At 36.9% G+C, this 22,615-nt stretch overlaps 2 protein-coding genes across 3 annotated transcripts; both read right to left on the bottom strand.

Annotated features, from left to right (window-relative positions):
* Positions 1-39: 39 nt before the first annotated feature.
* Positions 40-10,113, bottom strand: nme5 (NME/NM23 family member 5). Of its 2 annotated transcripts, XM_057850642.1 has the most exons (6): positions 5,463-5,494; positions 5,296-5,376; positions 3,081-3,277; positions 2,432-2,532; positions 2,231-2,349; positions 40-2,125 (listed from the first exon to the last, which is right to left on the bottom strand). In XM_057850642.1, the coding sequence occupies exons 2-6, from the start codon at positions 5,317-5,319 to the stop codon at positions 2,045-2,047; spliced, it is 522 nt and encodes a 173-aa protein (XP_057706625.1). In that variant the 5' UTR covers positions 5,320-5,376; positions 5,463-5,494; the 3' UTR covers positions 40-2,044. The 2 variants fall into 2 exon arrangements, with proteins under 2 accessions (XP_057706625.1, XP_057706624.1); XM_057850641.1 differs by lacking the exons at positions 5,296-5,376; positions 5,463-5,494 and adding an exon at positions 9,757-10,113.
* A 6,381-nt stretch (positions 10,114-16,494) lies between these two features.
* On the bottom strand, positions 16,495-22,402 carry rack1 (receptor for activated C kinase 1). Its single transcript, XM_057851259.1, has 8 exons — positions 22,180-22,402; positions 21,569-21,740; positions 19,519-19,666; positions 17,753-17,848; positions 17,445-17,555; positions 17,123-17,263; positions 16,803-16,913; positions 16,495-16,606 (listed from the first exon to the last, which is right to left on the bottom strand). The coding sequence occupies exons 1-8, from the start codon at positions 22,286-22,288 to the stop codon at positions 16,541-16,543; spliced, it is 954 nt and encodes a 317-aa protein (XP_057707242.1). The 5' UTR covers positions 22,289-22,402; the 3' UTR covers positions 16,495-16,540.
* Positions 22,403-22,615: the final 213 nt, after the last annotated feature.

The raw sequence follows: 22,615 nt of genomic DNA, 5'->3' as shown, positions 1-22,615 counted from the left end.
GTATGTATGTGTGTCTATTGTTCAATTTTAAAAAATGAATACATAAAAATAAATAAATCAATCAATCAATCAAAAAGAAAAAAACATGACAGAAGGACTGCTTTTACCTGTGATTATTGCAGTAGCGACCATTGTCCAGGCTAACTGTTTAATATTGCGGGTTTAATGTTTTTAGAGTTGATACAAAGCATAGCAAGTTTGGATTTCAATGTCGAAATAACGTGAGTTTCAAAGAGTTATAAGGAGTAAATGAACGACATTATGAAAGTTTTCTGAATACTGTACAGCGTTAAACTTCTTGAAAAAAATCCCAGAGCATTTGTATGTAGTCTAGTATTTGCCAAAATTATGCTCCTGGTCAATGTACATGTGTGCAGCCATATTAGGAAGTTGTTGACTGCCTCCCTCGGAAGCCGGATCGTTGTGATGGTCTTATTTTTCCATAAACAAAAGAATGTTCTGGGTTTTGGCATGTAAAAGAAGTGATTATCCTCATGAATGAGCCATCCACACGCATTGCATTTCCTGGGCAACCAGCCCCGCCGCACTGGTTAAGAAGGCGCAGCAAAGACTAAACTTCCTAAGAGTGCTCAGAAGCAACTCGACACCTACCTGCTGGTGACCTTCTACCAGTCGGCCTTGAGAGCCTGCTGACCTATGCTGTGCCAGTGTGGCACTTAAACCGCACAGAACCAGAGTGGAGAAGACTGCTGAGGGTGATCAAAACAGCACAAACGATTATCGACTGCCCCCTTTCTCCCTTTTCCACCATCTACAACTCTCGGTGCCTAGGACGGTCAAGAAGCATCATAAAAGACTTTACACAACCCAGCTCCCACCTATTCAACATGTTGCCCTCTGGTAGGCGCCACGGGGCCATACCAACCAAAACAAACTAAGAGACAGCTTCTTTCCAAGAGCTGTCACCATCCTCAACTAAAGTTTGCACTGAAATGTCACTGTCATTGCACTGCTAATGCCACAACATTGTCATATGTATCTCACTAAGTAATATGTTCTCAGATTTGTACTGCATACCCTTGATACTGCATATGCAATATTTGCACATTTACATTCTAGGATTTTTGCACTGTTACATCAATATCTAAGCACAAACTGTCATATCAAGTCCGCCATCAGCCTCTTAGTCTGAGTAAAGTAAATTTTCATATATGCAATGTTTTATTAATACTACATAATCACTTGCTGCTAGTCACTTATTCACTTGATTCCCAATCTGTGTATACGGTGACCTGTATTTTTATATTAGATTAATTTTACTCTTGTTTTATGAGGTGGACGTTATGATGAAGTTTAACATCTGTTGTACTCTGTACAATGACAATAAAGGCTTTCTATTCTAATTAAGACTTTCTATTGTATTTCGAGTCCATTTCGCTTAATTCTGTGCGAGCAGCTACTGCCTGTGTAGGGACACAAACTGTTCAGGGCCGTGAGGAGAAAACAATCAATGAATTAATAACAAAATCAAGTAATAAAAACAAGATGTGTTTGGGTGGTCAGATGCATTTTGCAATTTCACTCCTCAGCCAATCATATAATGGGATAAGTGCGACACGCATGCCCCTGAACACTTCAGTTGATTACTAAGACAAAGTCTGTGCAATGGGAAATAACATACATTGATTCCATTTTTAAAACTGTACATGGTGCACATTTCATTAGCAAACATTCCACTTTTTTTCTGAATGCATCAGATTTGACAGATGTGTGGGTTGAAAAAGTAATTTAAAGTAGAAACCTTTTTTTTTTTTTAGGTGTATTGGCTCTTTTGTATTGAATTCTGATTTTCTACACATTGACAAATACAACAACAATAATCACCATGCCTGTTGATAGAATATATGATGTTCTCAGAGCATCTAAACGAGCAAAACATGAAGTTCAGCAAATGGATATCTCAAATGAATATACAATATTAACTGCAGCAGTGCTTAAAATTGCCACCACATACTTGTTTTTTTTTCAAGAGTGGGAACTTTTGTAATTAAAGCCCAAATGTTCTAGTGTTTTGTAGTACCAGTCATTTTGCTTCCTCAACAGCTCCATCAAATATTTGAGGCCCGTTTGGATTGTTTTTGATCAGCCAGTCAGCAAGCCAAACCTATATAAAGGATACAAGATTTTTTTTAAGTTACAGCTTTGATGGGTCAGTGGTCATCTTAGTATTTGAATGAATATATTTGCATTGTAAAATGAAATCACTTACACAGGGGTTGCGTGGTTTTTGTTTACAGAGCTCAGTGAGTCCCTGAAGCAATGTTTGTTTCACGTATCGACTCAGATATTCTTCGGGTTCTTCTTTTGTAGGGAAGGGCTCAATCAAAGCTGCGTATTTAAGAAAACCGTCTTAGTTTGTGCGAGTGTTGCATGTAAGAAATACAACCGTCTCTGTGTGTTTGTGTCTTACTGTTTGGGAACATGTATTTAATCTCTCGAGTAGCAGCACAAAATGACTCGCTGCCATGGACGGCATTTTGCAGATCAGAGGTGCCATACTTCCCTCGAAGGCTATGAGGAAGATGAAAAGGTCAAGGGAAGGGCCATACTCACTAGATATGAATTAAAGCAGTGATTCACAACATGTGGTTCAGGAACAAGTGTGGGTGGCTCATGGAAAGCTAGAAAATGATTAGATATTTTTCGGTATAATTTTAGAGTTTCCACATGGAACAGAACTCAATACTACTTACCTGCTGAAAAATTTATGACTTTCTGTATTTGGTAAGATACTATCAAAGTATTCATTTGGTTGCTGCCATCTTATGGCATGGTTACAGTAGAGAATACTACTTTCTTTGTTGAAGTGAGTTGGATATACTTTATTAAATGTATTTTTTTTTTTACCATCTTGTGGCATTTATGGCAATTATTAGGGGTGAATCAATTATAAGAAGATTGAAACGGCATTTGATTGTCTAATTTCCTCTGCTTAACAGTTATTTAAAACCACTTTTTTTGATCCAGGTACAGTAGTTGTAACTACAGCCCCCAAAAATGTAAGGACAATGACAATTAGGCGTGTGCGTGTCAGTGTAATTGCATTTCATACAGCTCACCTGTCAATAGGCCATTCTGTGGCCTTAGCAGGTCCAATGATGGATTTCCAGTAGGCTATTGCATTGTACCGGGCCAGAGTCAAGGCAATGATTGGACCAGAGCTCATGTAGGCAGTCAAGCTGGGAAAGTTGAGTTTTCCATAATGTTCTGCATAAAAGTCGCTGCACTGTTCTGGAGTTAGCTGAATTTTTCGCTTCTACCAGAGAGAAGAGTTTTCTATTACAGTTCAGATGTGCATTAGGAAAATATACATTGCATTTATGGAATATCTAATGAATTCCCATAATAACCATTTAGTCATGTTTAACCCCTTCATGCACAAATTAGTTTTTCTCTTAAAATGTTTTATGACATTCATAAAGGACAGGGGTCTCAAACTTACGTCGCAGGGGCCAACTGCGGCCCACGGAAAAATAATTTTCAGCCCCCCTTGACATCCAATTGCTGTATAAGTGTTGCCTGCACACGGCGATGGGCAATTAAAAAAAAATATATATATATATATAGACAGACAGACATACATTTTCAAATGAAAATCAACTGAAAGGTCAATTTTTGGGAAAAATGTTATGGCAAAAAAAAAAAAAAAACATAATAATTGAAAACAGGCATGACTAACACAATATATATGTGGCGAAAAACACAGACAAGGCTGAAAAAAAAAGAGTTTCTGCTCTTGCACCCCTCTTTAAAATAAACTGCTGTATTTTAAGCCAAAAGAACTGTTGAAGAAAAAAAAGAAAAAGAACTGCTATATTATATATATATACGTATATACTGTATATGGCGGAAAACACTCAGGTGACTTGAAGTTCCGCTGTGAGACCCCCAATTTAGCCAACTTTCAAAATTGTCCGATATGCATGTGTGATAAATCATTGGAAAGCTTAAAATCCCAATTTTCTGGGGGAAGAAAAAATTTGAACAGGAGGGCATTTTTTAAAAAAAAAATGTTTTTCTAAACAGCAAAACCCTATCTGGAGGTGAGAACACGCGAGAACAGAATTACAGACGCCATGACTTTAACGAGATATTATTGCGCACTTACTTTGTTTCGACCCAAAAACTCCATGTAGCATGTATCACTGAGTGTGAAGACACAGCTGTGAATGGTCACAGCTGGATTATTTTGGGAATTCATGGGTGAAACATGGTAATATAATAAGGGTCACGATGCAGAAATCGCAGACATCAAGGAGTGGTCGAGATGTTCTTTTTCATATATTTACCCTTTTAAATGTTTTTATCAACTTTTTTTTGGTTTGGATCGATTATTTAACATCTAACATATCGGAGAAAATGCGGCAGTAACAAAAAAATACAATTAAGCGATAGTTGTGAGGTAGATATCCGTGACTTTTTTACAGACATCATTCTTTTCATTGTGACATAATTTGTTTGAAATTTTAAAATATACGAGCGAATAATTTTTTATAGTCGTTTTTTTTTTTTAAACGAAATATGAGACATCAATTAATGATTTTAAGCTAAAAACGACAGACATTTTGAATAATAAATATAATTAATTGCCTTCGTTTTATGGCTGGGTTGAAACAAAAACGGTTGCGCGACGTCTGTAAACGGGGGTTTTCAGGGTAAAACAGACAAATTAAAAATAGTTCGGGGGCTTCATACGCCATGAATCTGCTATGGCAGCATATAGACATATTGTTCTCTCAAACGCAACAGTTGTTTAAGCTTAAAATACAGCCGGTTCTTTTAAAGAGGAGTGCAAGAGCAGAAACTGCTTTTTCAGTTTTGTCTGTGTTTTCCGCTATATATATACAGTATGTATATACATACTGTATATATATATATATATATACATACACTGCCAATGGGAAAACCCATTGGCAGTGTATCAAATACTTGTTCTCCCCACTGTACACACATATATATATATGTATATATATATATATATATATATATATATATATATATATATACATACACATATACATACATACATATATATATGTGTGTATGTATATATATGTATATACATATACATACATACATATATATATGTAAATACATATACATACATACATATATATATGTGTATATATATATATATATATGTATATACATATACATACAGCACGCTATACAGTACAGGTTCACTAAACATAAACAAAAAGCGTCTCATACAAAAAATATAACATTTCGCTTACTAACATAAAAATGTACATTCTTTACAACAACCATACTTACGGACAAATCTTGTCCAAGGATCATATAAGCAAAACATTACAACGTAGGCGTCAGCCCGAGACGTCGTGCAGCCATATTGAACTGGCAAGAAAACAATAAACCATGTCGCAAAGCGACCACAAGAGTCCGCTGTTAGACAGCACAAAAAGCCTTGCTGTAAAACTTACCAAAAGGCAGAATACTGTCTGAGCGAGACATGTGCGTTAATTGCGTCAAATATTTTAACGTGATTAATTAAAAAAATAAATTACCGCGCGTTAACGCGATAATTTTGACAACCCTAATATATATATATATATATATGTGTATGTCTATATGCTGCCATAGCAGATTCATGGCGCATTAAAGCCCCCAAACAATTTTTAATTTGTCCGTTTTACCCTGGAAACTCCCGTTTACAGACGTCGCACAACCGCTTTTGTTTGAACCCAGCCATAAAAAGAAGGTAATTATATTTATTATTCGAAATGTCTGTCATTTTTAGCTTAGAATCTTTGATTGATGTCTAATACTTAGTAAAAAAAAAAAAGACTTATAAAAAATTATTCACTTGCATATTTTAAACTTTTAAACAAATTACGTCACAATGAAAAAAATGGTGTCTGTAAAAAAAGTCACTGATATCTACCTCATAACTATCGCTTACTTGTAAAGTAAATTTTAAAGCAGGTTTTTGTAGTTTTACGTGGTCCATGTCACGTGGATAACTATACATCATACATACTCAAAACTCGTTACTTAAGTAGTCGAGTACTCATTACTTAAGTACTGGAGTACTCATTACTTATGGACTGGAGTCCTCATTACTTAAGTACTCGAGTACTCAGTACTGAAGGACTTGAGTACTTATTACTTCATATACTTAAGTACTCCAGACAGCCAGTGGATGTCAGCCAACAGTTTGGAGCCACAGATCAGCTTCTCCAGCTCAGTGGTCAACTTAGGCCACGTCTACACTAGGACGGATAATGGCCTTAAACGTGTAATTAGTTGGACTATACAGCATGTCGGCTACACTAGTATGCCTATCATCCGGATTAGGTGTTAGACGGACAATGTAGGCAGGTAATGTTACCCGCTGCCTAATATGGACTGCTGTACAACGTTTGGATAATCAGGAAGGGACGTCATGCCGTCGCTATTTTTAGTGCGGCATGAAAGCAAGGGCGTAGGTTTGCATAGTGACAGTAGGGACAAAACACTACCAACTTTTCAGGATGCTCAAATTGTCCCCACCAACTTTTTAGCAACCTTATTTGCATTATGTAATGTCTTCAGTCACTATATAGGTCATTTAGATTGTCTTCCCATATGTTGTAACGATAGAATTGACTCTACCGTTATTAAATGAATTATTTTCATTATGTTCAGACTTACATTTACCCCTTTTTCACTTGTGCCGCTCCATTTTTTTCCTCAAACGCACGTTTGATTGGCTGATGACTTGACACACATGCACGCGCACTCTCACAGTTCAGAACTACGTTGCATGTCGGCACGCCCTCCTCTGCCCCCTTCGAAGAGAAGGGAGATTAGAGGGTTTTTTTTCGGCCAGCAGCCACTGTAAGTAATGGAAGTACCGTAATGGAGTTCGCATTACCATTACAATAAACTGTGTGAATTTGCTAATCTGAGTAGGAAGCTGCTTAGGTACAGTAGAAGTGTCTTCCTGTATGTGTTTTCCACAATGTTAACGACAAACTGTGAGAAATATAATAAACTCTGCTCAGCTGTAAGAAATGTAGTGAACCACGGTTTACACCCTTCTCCACAGTTTTTGTTTTTATTTTACTTATTTTACTAAAAGCAGCCCAAAGGAGCTTTCAGTTTTTGTTTTTTGGCTGTGCTTCTGGAAAAAAAGAATAGTGTTAATCCTTAAGGAAGGCTCCATATTTACTTATTTTTGTTATTCCATGACTAAGAACTTTTTCTGTTATATTTAATTTATTTAAATAGACAATGTTGAGTGTTGATAAGAAAAATGTATATTATTTTTTTGCATTCCTGGATACTTAAGAGATTAGAAGTTTACCGTAGTTTAGAAGATTAACAAGTTTGTATTTCTTGTGTATGTTAATATAATTTGTGTTCAAATAATGCCATTTAAATTTGCTAATAAAATCCAGACATTTATTCTGGAAGTTTTCAAAATGTTTCTCCAGTAGTTTCTGAAAACAAAGGTTTGACTCGAACAGTGTATAACCTGAACATATACATATGCACTGCAAAAACCCATCTCCTTACAACTGGAAAAAAACAAAGAAACAAACTTAAATTCCCTTGTTTTCAGTGTAAATCTACTAGAAATAAGTGAAATTATCTGCCAGTGCTCTAAGCATATTTTACTCAGATTTCTTGAAATAAAAATTGCTAGCTGAAAATAAGACTTATTTGAAACAAAAAGTTTGTATATTTGATCAAAAAACTTGTTTGTCAGAAATGTTCTTAATTCAAGAGTAGATATTGCTCAAAACATTATTTGAATGCATTTTTTCTTGATTTAGGTGAAAAATGACCAACTTTTTGATGTATGGGCCTAATAAGAACAAATGGTAATATTTACTAAAAGTAAGTGGAAGAATCTGAAGCATTTATCTGTTAACTAGCCTTTAAAACTCAAAACAAGATGAAAAAAAAATTACTCGACTATATTTAAGAAAAAATATCAGATTAACGTTGTACTGTAAAATTTGCAGTGTAAAAGCTAATACAAATCAATAGATTATTTTGCATTAATCATTAAGCCTATCAATTAATTAGGTTCTTATTGGTGAGAAATGTAGCACTGACTGGCGTTTACCTAATCTGTTTGGTCTTATTAATGTCATGTCCCCAGCAAAAAGTGTACATTCAGCTGATGCTGTTATATCCTCCCTACCAATATTGAGACCAAACCTACGCCCTTGTTAAAATCATGGCGTTTTTAATGATGTTCTCGCGTGCTCTCACCTCCAGTTATGTTTTTTTTAAAATGCCCTCCTGTTCAAATTTTTCTTCCCCCAGAAAATTGAGATTTTAAGCTTTACAATGATGTATCACACATGCATATAGGACAATTTTGAAATTTGGTCAAATTGGGGGTCTCAGAGCGGAACTTCAAGTCACCTAAGTGTTTTCCGCGAAAACACTGGTGTTTTTTTATATGTATAAAACACCATATACATAAACACCAAAAAAAAAATAAACAAGTTACTACAATCCAATTATTTAAGTTAAATTGAGTACTGTACACTCAAAACAAACACGTTACTGTAATCCAGTTATTTAAATTAGTTTGAGTACTGCCAACTCAAAATAAACAAGTGACTATTGTCCAGTTATTTAAGTTAATTTGAGTACTGCCAACTCACAATAAATAAGTTAATTAAATCTAATTCATCTAAGTCAACATAAATTACTTTTTTTAAGGCAGCAAGTTTGCATAATTTTTTTTAGTAAAGTCAACTTATTATATTTTACAGTGTATATGCATGTGTGATACATCATTGGAATGGAGAAAATTGGAGAAAATCTTAATTTTCGGGGGGAAGGAAATTTTTGAACAGGAGGGCATTTAAAAAAAAAAAAAAAAAAAATTAACAGCAAAACCCTAACTGGAGGTAAGAGCAAGCTAGAGCAGAATTAAAGACGCCACGACTTTAACGAGATATCATCGCGTACTTACTGTTTTTCGACCCAAAAACTCCAAGTAGCATGTATCACTAAGTGTCAAGCCACAGCTGTGAATGGCCACAGCTGGATTTTTGGGGGATTTTATGGGTGAAACATGGTAATATAACAAGGGTCACGATGCAGAAATTGCAGACATCAAGGAGTGGTCGAGATTTTCTTTTTCATATATTTACCCTTTTAATTGTTCTTTTTCTTCTTCATTTTTTCTTTGTTTGGATCGATTATTTATAATCTGACATATTGGGGAAAATGTGACAGTAACGAAAAAATACAATTAAGCGATTATGAGGTAGATATCCGTGACTTTTTTTACAGACGCCATTTTTTTCATTGTGACGTAATGTTTAAAAGTTTAAAATATGCGAGTGAATAATTTTTTTAAGTGTTTTTTTTTTTTTAAACTAAATATTAGACATCAATTATTGATTCTAAGCTAAAAATGAGACCTTTTGAAAAATGAATATAATTACTTACCTTCCTTTTATGGCTAGGTCGAAACAAAAGCGGTTGCACGGCGTCCGTAAACAGGGGTTTCCAGGGTAAAACGGACACATTAAAAATAGTTTGGGGGCTTATTGCGCCATGAATCTGGTATGGCAGCATATAGACATATTGTTCTATCAAACACAACAGTTTTTTTGGCTTAAAGTACAGCAGTTTATTTTAAAGAGGGGTGCAAGAGCAGAAACTGCTTTTTTAACCTTGTCTGTTTTCCGCCATATAAAAAAGTTAAGCTAACTCAAATAGATGTAGACAGAAGCAACCACTGCTCCAGAGACAACAAGTTACCTGCAAAATGGAGAAGCCCTTTCTCAAAACGATGTCTTCAATTTCCTCACTTTTGTGAATTGCATCTGGCTTAATGAGCGCCAAAGTTCTTTCTACGTGTAAACGAGGAAACGAGGTGAGCTCCATGTCAGAAATGACGACAAGGTGCCTACCCGACTTTGGTGGTGCGGTGAGCCTCGTTCATTGCGTTGCTAGGATACATCAAACAACTGTGCTGCATGTCCGGGACATATAACAATCACAAAACCCAACCGCGTTTTAAATTACTCGTTTTGTTTGTAATTTATCTCAACCGATCAATACAAAAAAGGAAAAAAAACACAAAATGCATTTATAATGGACGAATAAGAATGCAACGTGAAAATGTACAGGTTGCAAGTGAACGGGTAGAAGACCAAGCCTTCCTACAATACGAATAGGCTTACTGTTTAACCAGGGGTGAAAGTGGCTAGAATTTCTTACAGGTATAGGCTTAGGAGAACCTACACCTGTACACCGGAACTCGTGAAAGTCGCCACGGAGCCAGAAATTTTATTTATTTTTTTATTTTTTTTTGGGGGGGGGGCAATCCTCTTAAACTACTGAAATGCAAAGAAAACTATTTTAGCACAGTTATTTCTGTAACACAAGAACCGATTTTCATTCAAAATTGTATTTTTTCAATGATTTTCAAAATAAAAGTTAACAAAAACAGCAATAACCCCAACCTCCATCTCCTATTTTTTATATGCCCTCATTTCCTCACATACTATATGCCAAATCTCAATTTTAACTATTTAAGAACATAGGATGTATTGTTGAGGTGGTTGCAGCTCAACGTTGCATTCGTAGGAAGAATTTACGGAGAATAAGTTGTCTTTCAGCCAAAACTCGGCGTATTTAATATCCATTGACATGCGGATACATCCTCTCTCATTGCTGTCTTCACAGGCAATCCCACAAATCAAAGTAATCAAAGTCAAACACAAAGAAGTAATAAATGTAGCACTTTAGACAATTAAGTCCCATCCTGCCATCTTGTGGCGAAAAGATAATATGTCAATAATAACAAGCAATAGGAACATTATTTCAACATCAACTGAGGACACATTTATGAATACAAAACATTTCCTCCACCATTTCTCTCAACACCCCCACTTGTTCTCATGTTGATGGCCTTTTTAACAACCAAATGAACTTTTAAATTTCAAATTCCAAAAATAACACTGTAAAACTTCTTCAATTTTAACTTTGTTACAGGTTTTGTCATGATATCAGCTATCATGTCATCCGTTGTCAATCAGGTAGCACTCCGCATCTTCTCTTTTTAGTGCGACTCCACTGCACCGGGTACCATCTGCAAACTCGACGCTGTGGTTCTCTCGTTTGAACGTCTCCTGGAATCTTTTGAACTTGGTCACGTCAGTGATGATATGAGATGTCGCTCCCGTGTCCACCATCATACCTCGTTCCCGGATGCTGTGTGTATCGGGCTGTTCATCTCTCACCTTGAACGCGAAGTCAGGATCTCCATCTTCAGCAATTTTTCTCGCTCCCTCCGGTGTTGCCTTGCGTCTGCAAGTGGTGTCTTTGTGCGTGTCTGTTCTGCACCGACTACACCGTGTCTTTTGTCGACATGATTTTGCACGGTGACCTTTGATCCCACATTTGAAGCACACCAACTCTGTGTCGTCTTTGATCCGGTCACGAGCGTTTGCTTTTGTGGCTTGCTTTGAAGCTCTTGCTTGAGTCTTCATCACTCTGTCGCTTGATTCTGCTGCATTTAATTTTTCCGTTTCTTCAAAACTTCGGAGTTTGGTTTTGAATTCAGCAAATGTCATGTTCTCATCAGTATGCGCCACATGAATTGTAAATGGCTTGTAACTTTCTGGCAGCCCTTCAAGACCATTGCGATAAGTAGACCATCTGCCATTGTTTCACCAGCCACTATGCTTTCTTCGGTTCCCTTTTGAAGAGATGTTAGCATGGTGTACAAATTTATAATCCTGGGTTTTCCCTTCCCAGCATAATATTCTCTTAATATTTTCAGAGCTTTTCTTCCGTCATTTGGCGCATCTCTCATTATTAATGAAAGGCTTTTATCATCAAGAAGTTGTACCATTTCAGCATACGGGTCCGCATTTTTCATTTCATCATTTTCTCTCTCGGCTTCAATGGTTGGTCCTACCAGCACTGTCTTCTTTAGCCCGATTAGATGAAAATGTCCCACATTTTAGTTTCCCAGAGTTCATATTTAGCTTCATCTCCGTCAAATGCCAGTCGAGGTAACCTACTTGTTCCTTGTGGATCCATGTTGCTTGTTAGCTTTTTCCGCTAATCAGCAGTCCGTGAGCACGCTGTCCTTCGCGACCTTCTACACGGTGGAAACTGACTTTACCTTCGAATGACTTCTGGGCCCATAACCTGTTGAGGTGGTTGCAGCTCAACGTTGCATTTGTAGGAAGAATTTACGGAGAATAAGTTGTCTTTCAGCCAAAACTCGGCGTATTTAATTTCCATTGACATGCGGATACATCCTCTCTCATTGCTGTCTTCACAGGCAATCCCACAAATCAAAGTAATCAAAGTCAAACACAAAGAAGTAATAAATGTAGCACTTTAGACAATTAAGTCCCATCCTGCCATCTTGTGGCGAAAAGATAATATGTCAATAATAACAAGCAATAGGAACATTATTTCAACATCAACTGAGGACACATTTATGAATACAAAACATTTTCTCCACCATTTCTCTCAACATGTATATAAAAAGTGAAGTTAGTGTAAACATTTATTTATTTAATAATAAAGATATAAGTAACATTCACTCAGAAAAATAAGTACAAATGACTTATGTCATGCAGAGTAAAATTATACAGTGCCTTGCAAAAGTATTCGGCCCCCTTGAATCTTGCAACCTTTCGCCACATTTCAGGCTTCAAACATAAAGATATGAAATTTAATTTTTTTGTCAAGAATCAACAACAAGTGGGACACAATCGTGAAGTGGAACAACATTTATTGGACAATTTAAACTTTTTTAACAAATAAAAAACTGAAAAGTGGGGCGTGCAATATTATTCGGCCCCTTTACTTTCAGTGCAGCAAACTCACTCCAGAAGTTCAGTGAGGATCTCTGAATGATCCAATGTTGTCCTAAATGACCGATGATGATAAATAGAATCCACCTGTGTGTAATCAAGTCTCCGTATAAATGCACCTGCTCTGTGATAGTCTCAGGGTTCTGTTTAAAGTGCAGAGAGCATTATGAAAACCAAGGAACACACCAGGCAGGTCCGAGATACTGTTGTGGAGAAGTTTAAAGCCGGATTTGGATACAAAAAGGTTTCCCAAGCTTTAAACATCTCAAGGAGCACTGTGCAAGCCATCATATTGAAATGGAAGGCGCATCAGACCACTGCAAATCTACCAAGACCCGGCCGTCCTTCCAAACTTTCTTCTCAAACAAGGAGAAAACTGATCAGAGATGCAGCCAAGAGGCCCATGATCACTCTGGATGAACTGCAAAGATCTACAGCTGAGGTGGGAGAGTCTGTCCATAGGACAACAATCAGTCGTACACTGCACAAATCTGGCCTTTATGGAAAAGTGGCAAGAAGAAAGCCATTTCTCAAAGATATCCATAAAAAGTCTTGTTTAAAGTTTGCCACAAGCCACCTGGGAGACACATCAAACATGTGGAAGAAGGTGCTCTGGTCAGATGAAACCAAAATTGAACTTTTTGGCCACAACGCAAAACGATATGTTTGGCGTAAAAGCAACACAGCTCATCACCCTGAACACACCATCCCCACTGTCAAACATGGTGGTGGCAGCATCATGGTTTGGGCCTGCTTTTCTTCAGCAGGGACAGGGAAGATGGTTAAAATTGACGGGAAGATGGATGCAGCCAAATACAGGAACATTCTGGAAGAAAACCTGTTGGTATCTGCACAAGACCTGAGACTGGGACGGAGATTTATCTTCCAACAGGACAATGATCCAAAACATAAAGCCAAATCTACAATGGAATGGTTAAAAAATAAACGTATCCAGGTGTTAGAATGGCCAAGTCAAAGCCCAGACCTAAATCCAATCGAGAATCTGTGGAAAGAGCTGAAGACTGCTGTTCACAAACTCTCCATCCAACCTCACTGAGCTCGAGCTGTTTTCCAAGGAAGAATGGGCAAGAATGTCAGTCTCTCGATGTGCAAAACTGATAGAAACATACCCCAAGCGACTTGCAGCTGTAATTGGAGCAAAAGGTGGCGCTACAAAGTATTAACGCAAGGGGGCCGAATAATATTGCACGCCCCACTTTTCAGTTTTTTATTTGTTAAAAAAGTTTAAATTATCCAATAAATTTTGTTCCACTTCACGATTGTGTCTCACTTGTTGTTGATTCTTGACAAAAAATTAAAATTTCATATCTTTATGTTTGAAGCCTGAAATGTGGCGAAAGGTTGCAAGGTTCAAGGGGGTCGAATACTTTTGCAAGGCACTGTATATATTTTGAAGATCGTGCGAAAATGGACTTTTTTTTAAATCATAAGGAAATGAATAAGTAGCCTAACATAAATTAACAAATAGAAGTCCAAAGTGCACATTGACAGCTAAGATGTTCTGAACCTCCCCAACAGAGCAAATAAAACTAAATATGATAAATTAGCCTCCTCAGCTCTTTCGTTGCTCTTAAAGATTTGATCCATTTTATGTTGCATCGCCCTTTTTTGTTGCTTCAATTCAACATTTTTTTTTGGCTGTTCCAGTAAACATGCACATTTGAACCAATCAGAACTAACTATCTCTGCTGATCACATGTCAGTATGTCAGCCAATTGAATGGATAAAGGAGTCCAGGCGTTTTGCTTTGCTGCGTGCATTCGCACATTGACGTGACTCATCGTCAGACTCCTATAACTGCAGCAGCTGGGGAAACCTCCATGCCGTCCGTGGGGGAGGTGGAACCTCCATAACGTCCGTGGGATAAAATAAATAATATTATCGGAAACGGAATACGCTACACAAGCACTTTTTTATGCTTGTTGTTGACACTTGTGTATGTAAATCTGATGTTGGCAGATTGTTTTCTTTTTGGAGATGAAATGCATGTGTGGCAGCTTAGATTTAAAAAAAAAATTTTTTTACATACAGTTGCCATCATATTTTCGGAATCAAAGCACCGTGTACCAGAACAGCATTCAAGCCATGATATCTTATACCAGAACTGCGTTCTGGTCCTGAATCTTATACCGGAACTGCGTTCCTGACCGTTCTGGCCCACTTTCACCCCTGTGTATAACATATATATAATTGCTTTAACTAATTGAGTTATCAGTCAGAATGCTTTTAATACACAGTAATTGTTTTTGGGCCAATATTATATTCATTTATATTGCCCCAAATATGGTTTTATTGCATGATGTGCAAGCGTCACTAGTGTTACAACGGAATTGCCATTTCCCTGTTTCAAATATTAGAAAAACCAAAGGATTCCAAATTTCGTTGTCAGCATGTGTGTGGTTTCTGTCCCTTAAACAGAAGGGAGCAATTTCAAATTCACTCGGGTTAGAAATGCAAACAAAACATTAGTATGACAATTAAACCTGAAACAATACTGCCCTCTTATGGCAAAATGACGGTACTACAGGGGAAATTTAAGGATACGTAGAGATGATATATGGGCGGTTTCAAGTCGATCATTATTAGTCCCAATATTTTAATCACATGCATTTTGTATTAAAGTATTGCAAATATTTACTCCCTGCGTATTGACTGAAATTTACATTCTCATCAAATGCCATGCATTTTGTTTTAGGATTGAGAAATATTGTTTGTGGCAAGCCAATTCCATGTCAAATTCTTCATTTAGAGTTACAATGAAATTGAACAAAGAACAGTTTTATCATCTGCAAATATGCATTTTAACATTCAGAATTCAAATAGAAAGTTCCTGACAATACAGATGTTTACAAAACGGCTTATTGGTAACCATCAAGGACGTTGGATAAAATAAATATATTTGGGTGTTCAAAATTAATCGACAGACTTATCTTTCGAATTCACCATACTAAGAATTTTGACAAACAAACCAATATATATATATAAAAAAAAAAATAAAAAAAAGATATGTCGCCATAAAATAACCTGCGAGCATTGGATTTGGACCTGCTGTTAGCGTTTACACAACTCTTTAAATGATTACCAATTACCTGTTTTAAAAAGGAGCAAAAAGCTAATCTTTATCCCATCAATCAAAAGATCAATAGTAATTGATTCCAAGAATATTTGATGAGTCATGCTGGTAAATGTGGAAGTACACTAAAAGCGCCAGAGTATCTTGATGTTATAATGCTTTTCATCACAGAAAATCACATTCACTGGGTAATTCAGAAACAAAATTTATAAAATGGTTACAAAAAAATGTGAATCTTAGTCTTTAAATCAATACTCAGAAGTTGAGCATCCCTACGAGTATATTTACATAAACCGGTATGCTCGAGATCATTTATGTACAGGTGTTGTACTTTTCACAAAACGGGATATTGCAATACTTTGCGACGTTTATCTCACGATAACAAAACATTAAATAAAAGAGGTGTTTATGGAACATTTAATGAGGGAATGTCAAGTATATAATTTTTCAGCAAAACATTTTTGCCTTATCACACATTTTTCAACTCAATTTTGCCATGTCAGATGACATTGTAGAAATACTCCTTAACAAAACACTCTAGAGCATGAACTTCATTCACACAAATTCTTTCAAACAGTCTTTTATTCAAAGTTACTTTGACGAAAAGTTCTTATCGGGTTCCAATAGTAACCTGCCACACTCTGATCAGGTTGTCAGTGTAGCCAGCAAACAGAGTCTGTTAAAAAAACATATAAAAAGGGGAAAAAAGTCAATACCGGTTACTATTTCATAATATAACTACATTTTTTAAAAAAGAATTTGGCCCCTCATATTTGCAGGACTGTCAGCAGTAGACATCAGAGTTTAAAGTGAATGGGAATAATCACTGGGGGACAATGGCATAGTAAATCCACACTAAAATTAACACATACCTGTCCATCAGCAGACCAGGCCAGAGACGTGCATTGTGGGGGTTCGGCCTTGCTGTTTGTGCTGATCACCTCCTGTCTCAGCTCATCCACAATAATCTTGCCCTCCAAATCCTGCAGAAAAGGGGCAAATGAGTAATAACATCAATAGATTGCTAGGTGGTTGATGAAAGAGAAAGGCCAAGTTTGAAATCAACTCAGAAACAGCCTCTTTATCATCAAATAATGCAGTTGGCATTTGAAGTTTCATCACAGTTACAAACAACCTCAAATAACACAGAAGCCATCACGGTTTATAAAGTATTGAGGACGAGGAGTTTTACCCAGATTTTGATACTGGGCCCGGTGGCGGCGCACAGCCAGTAACGGTTGGGGCTGAAGCAGAGGGCGTTGATGGTGGCGCCACTGTCGAGGGTGTAGAGGTGCTTGCCCTCATTCAAATCCCACAGCATAGCCTGACCGTCCTGAAGAAGACGGGAGAAAGGCGATTTAATAATTTGCTCATCGTACGTGTATACAAAAAAGATGTTAGGCGAGGTAACGCTCAGAAACAGCCTCTTTATCATCACTGAAAAACAGACGAGTTAAATCTTCATCACCGCTTCACCTCAAACTGGGGTCGGATATTAGATGCATTGAATTTACCTTTCCACCAGATGCACACAGGGAGCCATCGGGAGAGACGGTCACCGTGTTCAGGTAACCAGTGTGGCCGATGTGGTTCGTCTTGAGCTTGCAGTTGGCAAGGTTCCACACCTTCAAGTATAAAACAACACTTTGTACAAACGCGAAGGTCCAGCACAATTCATGACGACAAAGTGTTGTGCCCTCATACTGAAAGTGTGTCATCACTTAAACTAAGATAATACATGCATAATTAAATAATCAGTGGGCAAATGCAAATGTGCATATTTAAACCATTTATGATTATCACTCCGGAAGGAGCAGCTTACCTTGACCATCTTGTCCCAGCCACAAGACACAATGATGGGGTTGCTGCTGTTGGGGGAGAAGCGCACACAAGACACCCACTCGGAATGGCCTTCATCCTAAATGTGGAAAAGGGAATGTGTCTCATTGCTGGAAATGAGCTTCACATAGCAATGTCTTTCACTCATTTGCAACTAGAGCCTATTTTTAAGATTCTAATTTTGCAATAAAAATTATTATGCACAATAGGGGCGTAAATCACTTATTTCATGGCGATATGACACGACGTAGGGTCTTTGAACAATAATATCAGCCATTATTACGTCTATCACAATTTAAATCAAGTGCTTTTAATCAGATAAAGTACAAATTTTACCCAATTATTTACATTTCATCTCAAGCAATACAATACAAAGCAGTTGTTTTGGGACAATATTGTTACTGGAACATTTTAAACATTTGAATGAAAACAATTCTTTTAACACAACAGCACATTGTGCGTACGCTTTCGGTGCACATAAAACATTCTTGTGCACAGAAAATGCGTACTTGTCGCGAAAAATATTTTGACAAAATGTGGTCGTGTGATAAAAAGTATTGTACTAAACCACAGAAAATGCATGACTCTGAACTACTCAGGCACAGACTCCAATAAGCTGTCCTCTGAAGGCAACGAAGTGAAGCGTGACAAAGCATAAAATTCAGTGACTCAAAGTTTCAGACCGACATGTAGCGGTGATGAATCAATTATTTTCTCTCCATTTAAGAATTGATTTTTAGAGACAGGGTGCCGAGTAGGGCTGCAGCTATTAATTATTTTAGTAGTCGATTAATCGATGAACTATTTAATTCGAATAATCGAGTAATCAGATTAGGAACATAAAAAATTATAATAACCGAGCTGAGCCTCAAACGGTATTTAAAAAAATAAATAAATAAAAATAAAAAAATAAAATAAAAAAAGATCTATGTACAAAAAAAAAAGATTTGGCTAACTTACATAGCAAAAGTCCACCAGCTTAAACGCTATAAAATGCAAACTTTTTTTTTTTTTTTTTTACAATGCTCTAAACAAAGGGTTCAGACACATATTCCCACAAAAAATGGCTAAACATACCTATTGCCTAAATTATGAATGCATTGAAAAAAAAAAAAAAAAAAACATTAGCTTGAACAAAAACTTCGCTTATGTTGGTCTTAACAGGGAGCAGATGGATTCAGCTATGTGAAATGAGGTAGAAGGCAGTGTATCCAGCCAAATCAATTGACACTTTCAAAACAATCTAATACAACGCCACATTAACTAAACGAATACTCGAAGCAGCAAAATTTAATTCGAATCTTTTTTTCTAATCGATTACTCAAGTTAATTGATTACTAGTGCTAAGAAATACTGCGTGCCCAACACTTCATTTTTCAAACCTCCAAAACGACATAAAAATCCAAGCATTTTCAGTGTCAGGTCATCCTTGTAAATTTGAAGCTGTTGAAACATTTTTTTTTTTAATTGCCTTTATTTATATGTTAAAACATGTTTAAAAAAAAATATATATATATATATATATATATATATACATACACATATACACACACACGTATAAAATCAGCCTCAAATATCTGTTTACAAACTCAGCTTTGGATATCGGCAATTGGCTCAATTTTTTTTTTTTTTAAGATATCTGTATCAGCACATGAAAATAATCTCTAATAACGATCCATGAAGCCAACCTTTTGTGTGTGGTCCAGCCACTTTTAAGTCAAATGGAAAGATTCAGTTTAAATCAACTACCTGAATAGTGTACTTGCAGACCCCAAGTGTGTTCCACAGCTTGATGGTCTTGTCTCGAGAACCAGACACAATCTGGCGGTTGTCAGCAGAGAAAGCCACGCTCAGGACATCCTTGGTGTGTCCAACAAACTGGCGTGTGGTGAGGCCACTGAGAAGACATTAAGCGAGCACTATTACCCCAGTCTTTTTAACATACACCAAGGGAAAAAAAACAACATTCACAAATTGTCCAGTTGTCTCCGTTCAACCTTAGAAGAAGCCTTAAAGAAGCCATAGAAGAAATTCAATGTTAAGTAAAAACACAGAAAAACTAAACCTAAAAGTGTAGCTATAAAAATCGACTATAACGCCAACAACACTCGTAACTCGTTTTAGTTTTATTTATTTGGACTATATCCACCCTTCCGTATAAATTCATCATGATTCAGTTATTAGTTTGGTTAATAATGTCTGAAAATTGATATAAATCATGAACTTTGTTTAACAAAGCAAAAGATTTAATAACAACAGCAAATATATTTGAATATTTTTGGGTAGCTTTTAAAAAGGACTACAAAAATCCAAATAGGTTGTTTAAAGATTGAAATCAGGGAAATTGAACAATTTTAAAGTTGTGTAAACAATAATATGGAAAACGATTATGTCGATCAACTGATTAGCCCTTTCATGCACGAAAAAAAAAACTCTTACAGGACATTCATCTAACTCACTGGCTGCCATTGACAGCTGTAGACGTCCAGTCCTTTTTGACTGGGAGGGGGCGAATCTACGCATTCACAGCAACCAGTGTGTATTTAATAAGTTTTTAATAACATTGTATTAATTCATAAATTTAAAATTACAAAAGAATACAGTAACGATTAATACATTTTTACAAATAATCGAATAATAACTGCTAACATTCAAGTTTTTCAGGGTATGCCCAACTGCAGATAGTTTCACACACACAAATTGTGAGTTGTCTGATGATGACTTTTTAACCGGTATCCTGATATTGTACAACTCCAAAAATCCGATACTTATATGCGGTCAGTGGACTTAATATACAATGGATGCTTTAATATTGATAAATATAACTTCACGGTTTTCCAATAAACATTCTGTGAAAAATGACTTCAACTAAAGTTTTGGAAAAAGTGCCTATATTGCACCACTGTATAGTTGAAATCAAAATAGTGCAAACATCAGGTTTTTTTTTTGGCTCAAGTGCAATAAGGCACTGCCATATCACATATGGGTCACACAATGCTTCTGGCTCAAAACAACAAAAGCTGACAGCTCCAGTACAGTGAATGAGGTATGTAATTAGTTTGGAGACATCTAATGGTAAATAAGCATAACTACTCTGCTAAGCTGTGACCAGCTCTTGTGCAAAGGCAGAAGGCTTCTACATTCACTTCAAATGCAACAGGCATATTGGCCCAAAACCGATAATGAAAAACCAGTGTCGATATTATCCGATATCATTTTAAAATGTTTTTATCGGGTGATATCGGCTACCCGATCATTTCCGCTATCCAATAATATCGGACAACTCAAATTATGTAAAAATCGTATTTTTTTAACTGTCAAGTTTACAGAACTTTAACGCCTCAAATATTTAGTTTAATACTGTTTAATGCTTTTTGAGGTTTGAATTTTATCATAATCCATTTAATGCTTTTTAATGAGCCGCATAAACCCTGTTTTTTATAACTTACGAAATATAGTCACTCTGTAAAGTGTTTAAGGTCTTAGGTATTAACTTCTGAATAGCCAACCACCGTCTCTATAAAGGTTAATTGTTGCGCTCTACATCATACCGGGCACGGTTTCCCCAACCCTTCGTTTTAATTAAATTAAGAGTGAAATCTGTTAAGATATTCAGCCTGGATGGTGACTTTCACTAGGTTGAAGACTAAGCTGTTGATACGAATGCTTCTTCGACATAATGAGAAAGTCCAGCTAAAAGTTCAAAGTTGAACTGGACGTTGTCACCTTATGGCAAGGAGGGCACCGTTTGTACATTACACGCGAAAATGCCTGTAAATACACCTTGTCTTGAACTTACGAAGTGAGGTCCCACAGACGGAGGGTTCCGTCCCAGGCTCCTGACAGGGCAAACTGGCCATCGGAGGAGATGACAACATCACTGACAAAGTGAGAGTGGCCTTTCAAGGAGCGCTGGGGGATGCCATAGTTGGTTTCATCACGGGTCAGCTTCCACATGATGATGGACTTGTCTGTGGGGAACATAGACTGCAAGATTTAATGAACAGTTTCATTTACAATATGCATCTCAGACATTTGAGCCATTGATGCTAACGTGTGGTAAAACTGCTCCAAAAGGACGTATCAAACAAAAAAAAAAATACTTTTACGTATCGTGCAGGCTTATATTGTTAGTTTCAGTGCTGTACATAAAGCTTTGATTTAGCTAGTCAGTCATTCAATAGTTGCAGACGACTCTAAAGTGTTACCAACTGCTGCTAACTACACCTTTCCCACGCACGTCAGCCCAATTTAGTCCGACTTGATAACTACTTACTGCAATTAATGACAGTATATGTTTGACAACCTCTCATAACACCTTTCAGCTTTATCCTACATTACGACAGCCAACTGGCTTAGCCGCCTATTGCTAGCGCAGCCATGTTGGCGAAACCGACGGGGGAACCTCACCTCGGGACGCCGACAGAATCATGTCGGGATATTGAGGCGTAGTGGCGATCTGGGTGACCCATCCGCTGTGCCCCTTCAGGGTCCCCCTCACTGTCATCTGCTCGGTCATTTTGGCGTCGATCGGTGATGCCTTCAACGAGGATGGATTTGGATTTTTTGACGGCCAAGTATACCTAGCTCCTCATTGCATCTAGGCTCAGAGGAAAAGGAAGTGAAAACCCGGATGCAAAAACTATGAGGGGTGAAAAGCCAGCAAAGGATTATGGGAAATTGGGACGTAATGCACTTACAAACCAGCGAGCGACGTTAGTCCGAAAAACAAATTAAAACTGCCAAAATTTATTAAATAAAAGTATGGGCGAACAAACGGCTATTAATACGTAAATAATAGGATTCCAAATTAAAAATACAACCCAAAATAAATATCGAAATAAAT

Source organism: Corythoichthys intestinalis, chromosome 11 (assembly GCF_030265065.1).
Source record: "Corythoichthys intestinalis isolate RoL2023-P3 chromosome 11, ASM3026506v1, whole genome shotgun sequence".
Taxonomy (NCBI): Eukaryota; Metazoa; Chordata; class Actinopteri; order Syngnathiformes; family Syngnathidae; genus Corythoichthys; species Corythoichthys intestinalis.
Note: the sequence above shows the minus strand (reverse complement) of the source record. Positions and strands in the feature narration are given on the sequence as shown.

What these genes read in the sequence shown, in the direction of transcription:
- rack1 (XM_057851259.1), bottom strand. Translation starts at nt 22,288, where the DNA reads ATGACCGAGCAGATGACAGTGAGGGGGACCCTGAAGGGGCACAGCGGA. An exon ending in GATTCTGTCGGCGTCCCGAG is followed by an intron (nt 21,741 to 22,179) that starts GTGAGGTTCCCC and finishes TGTTCCCCACAG; the next exon opens with ACAAGTCCATCATCATGTGG. An exon ending in GCTGGGACAAGATGGTCAAG is followed by an intron (nt 17,556 to 17,752) that starts GTAAGCTGCTCC and finishes TTATACTTGAAG; the next exon opens with GTGTGGAACCTTGCCAACTG.
- nme5 (XM_057850641.1), bottom strand. Translation starts at nt 9,882, where the DNA reads ATGGAGCTCACCTCGTTTCCTCGTTTACACGTAGAAAGAACTTTGGCG. An exon ending in TAAATACATGTTCCCAAACA is followed by an intron (nt 2,350 to 2,431) that starts GTAAGACACAAA and finishes TTAAATACGCAG; the next exon opens with CTTTGATTGAGCCCTTCCCT. An exon ending in AAAAACCACGCAACCCCTGT is followed by an intron (nt 2,126 to 2,230) that starts GTAAGTGATTTC and finishes TCCTTTATATAG; the next exon opens with GTTTGGCTTGCTGACTGGCT.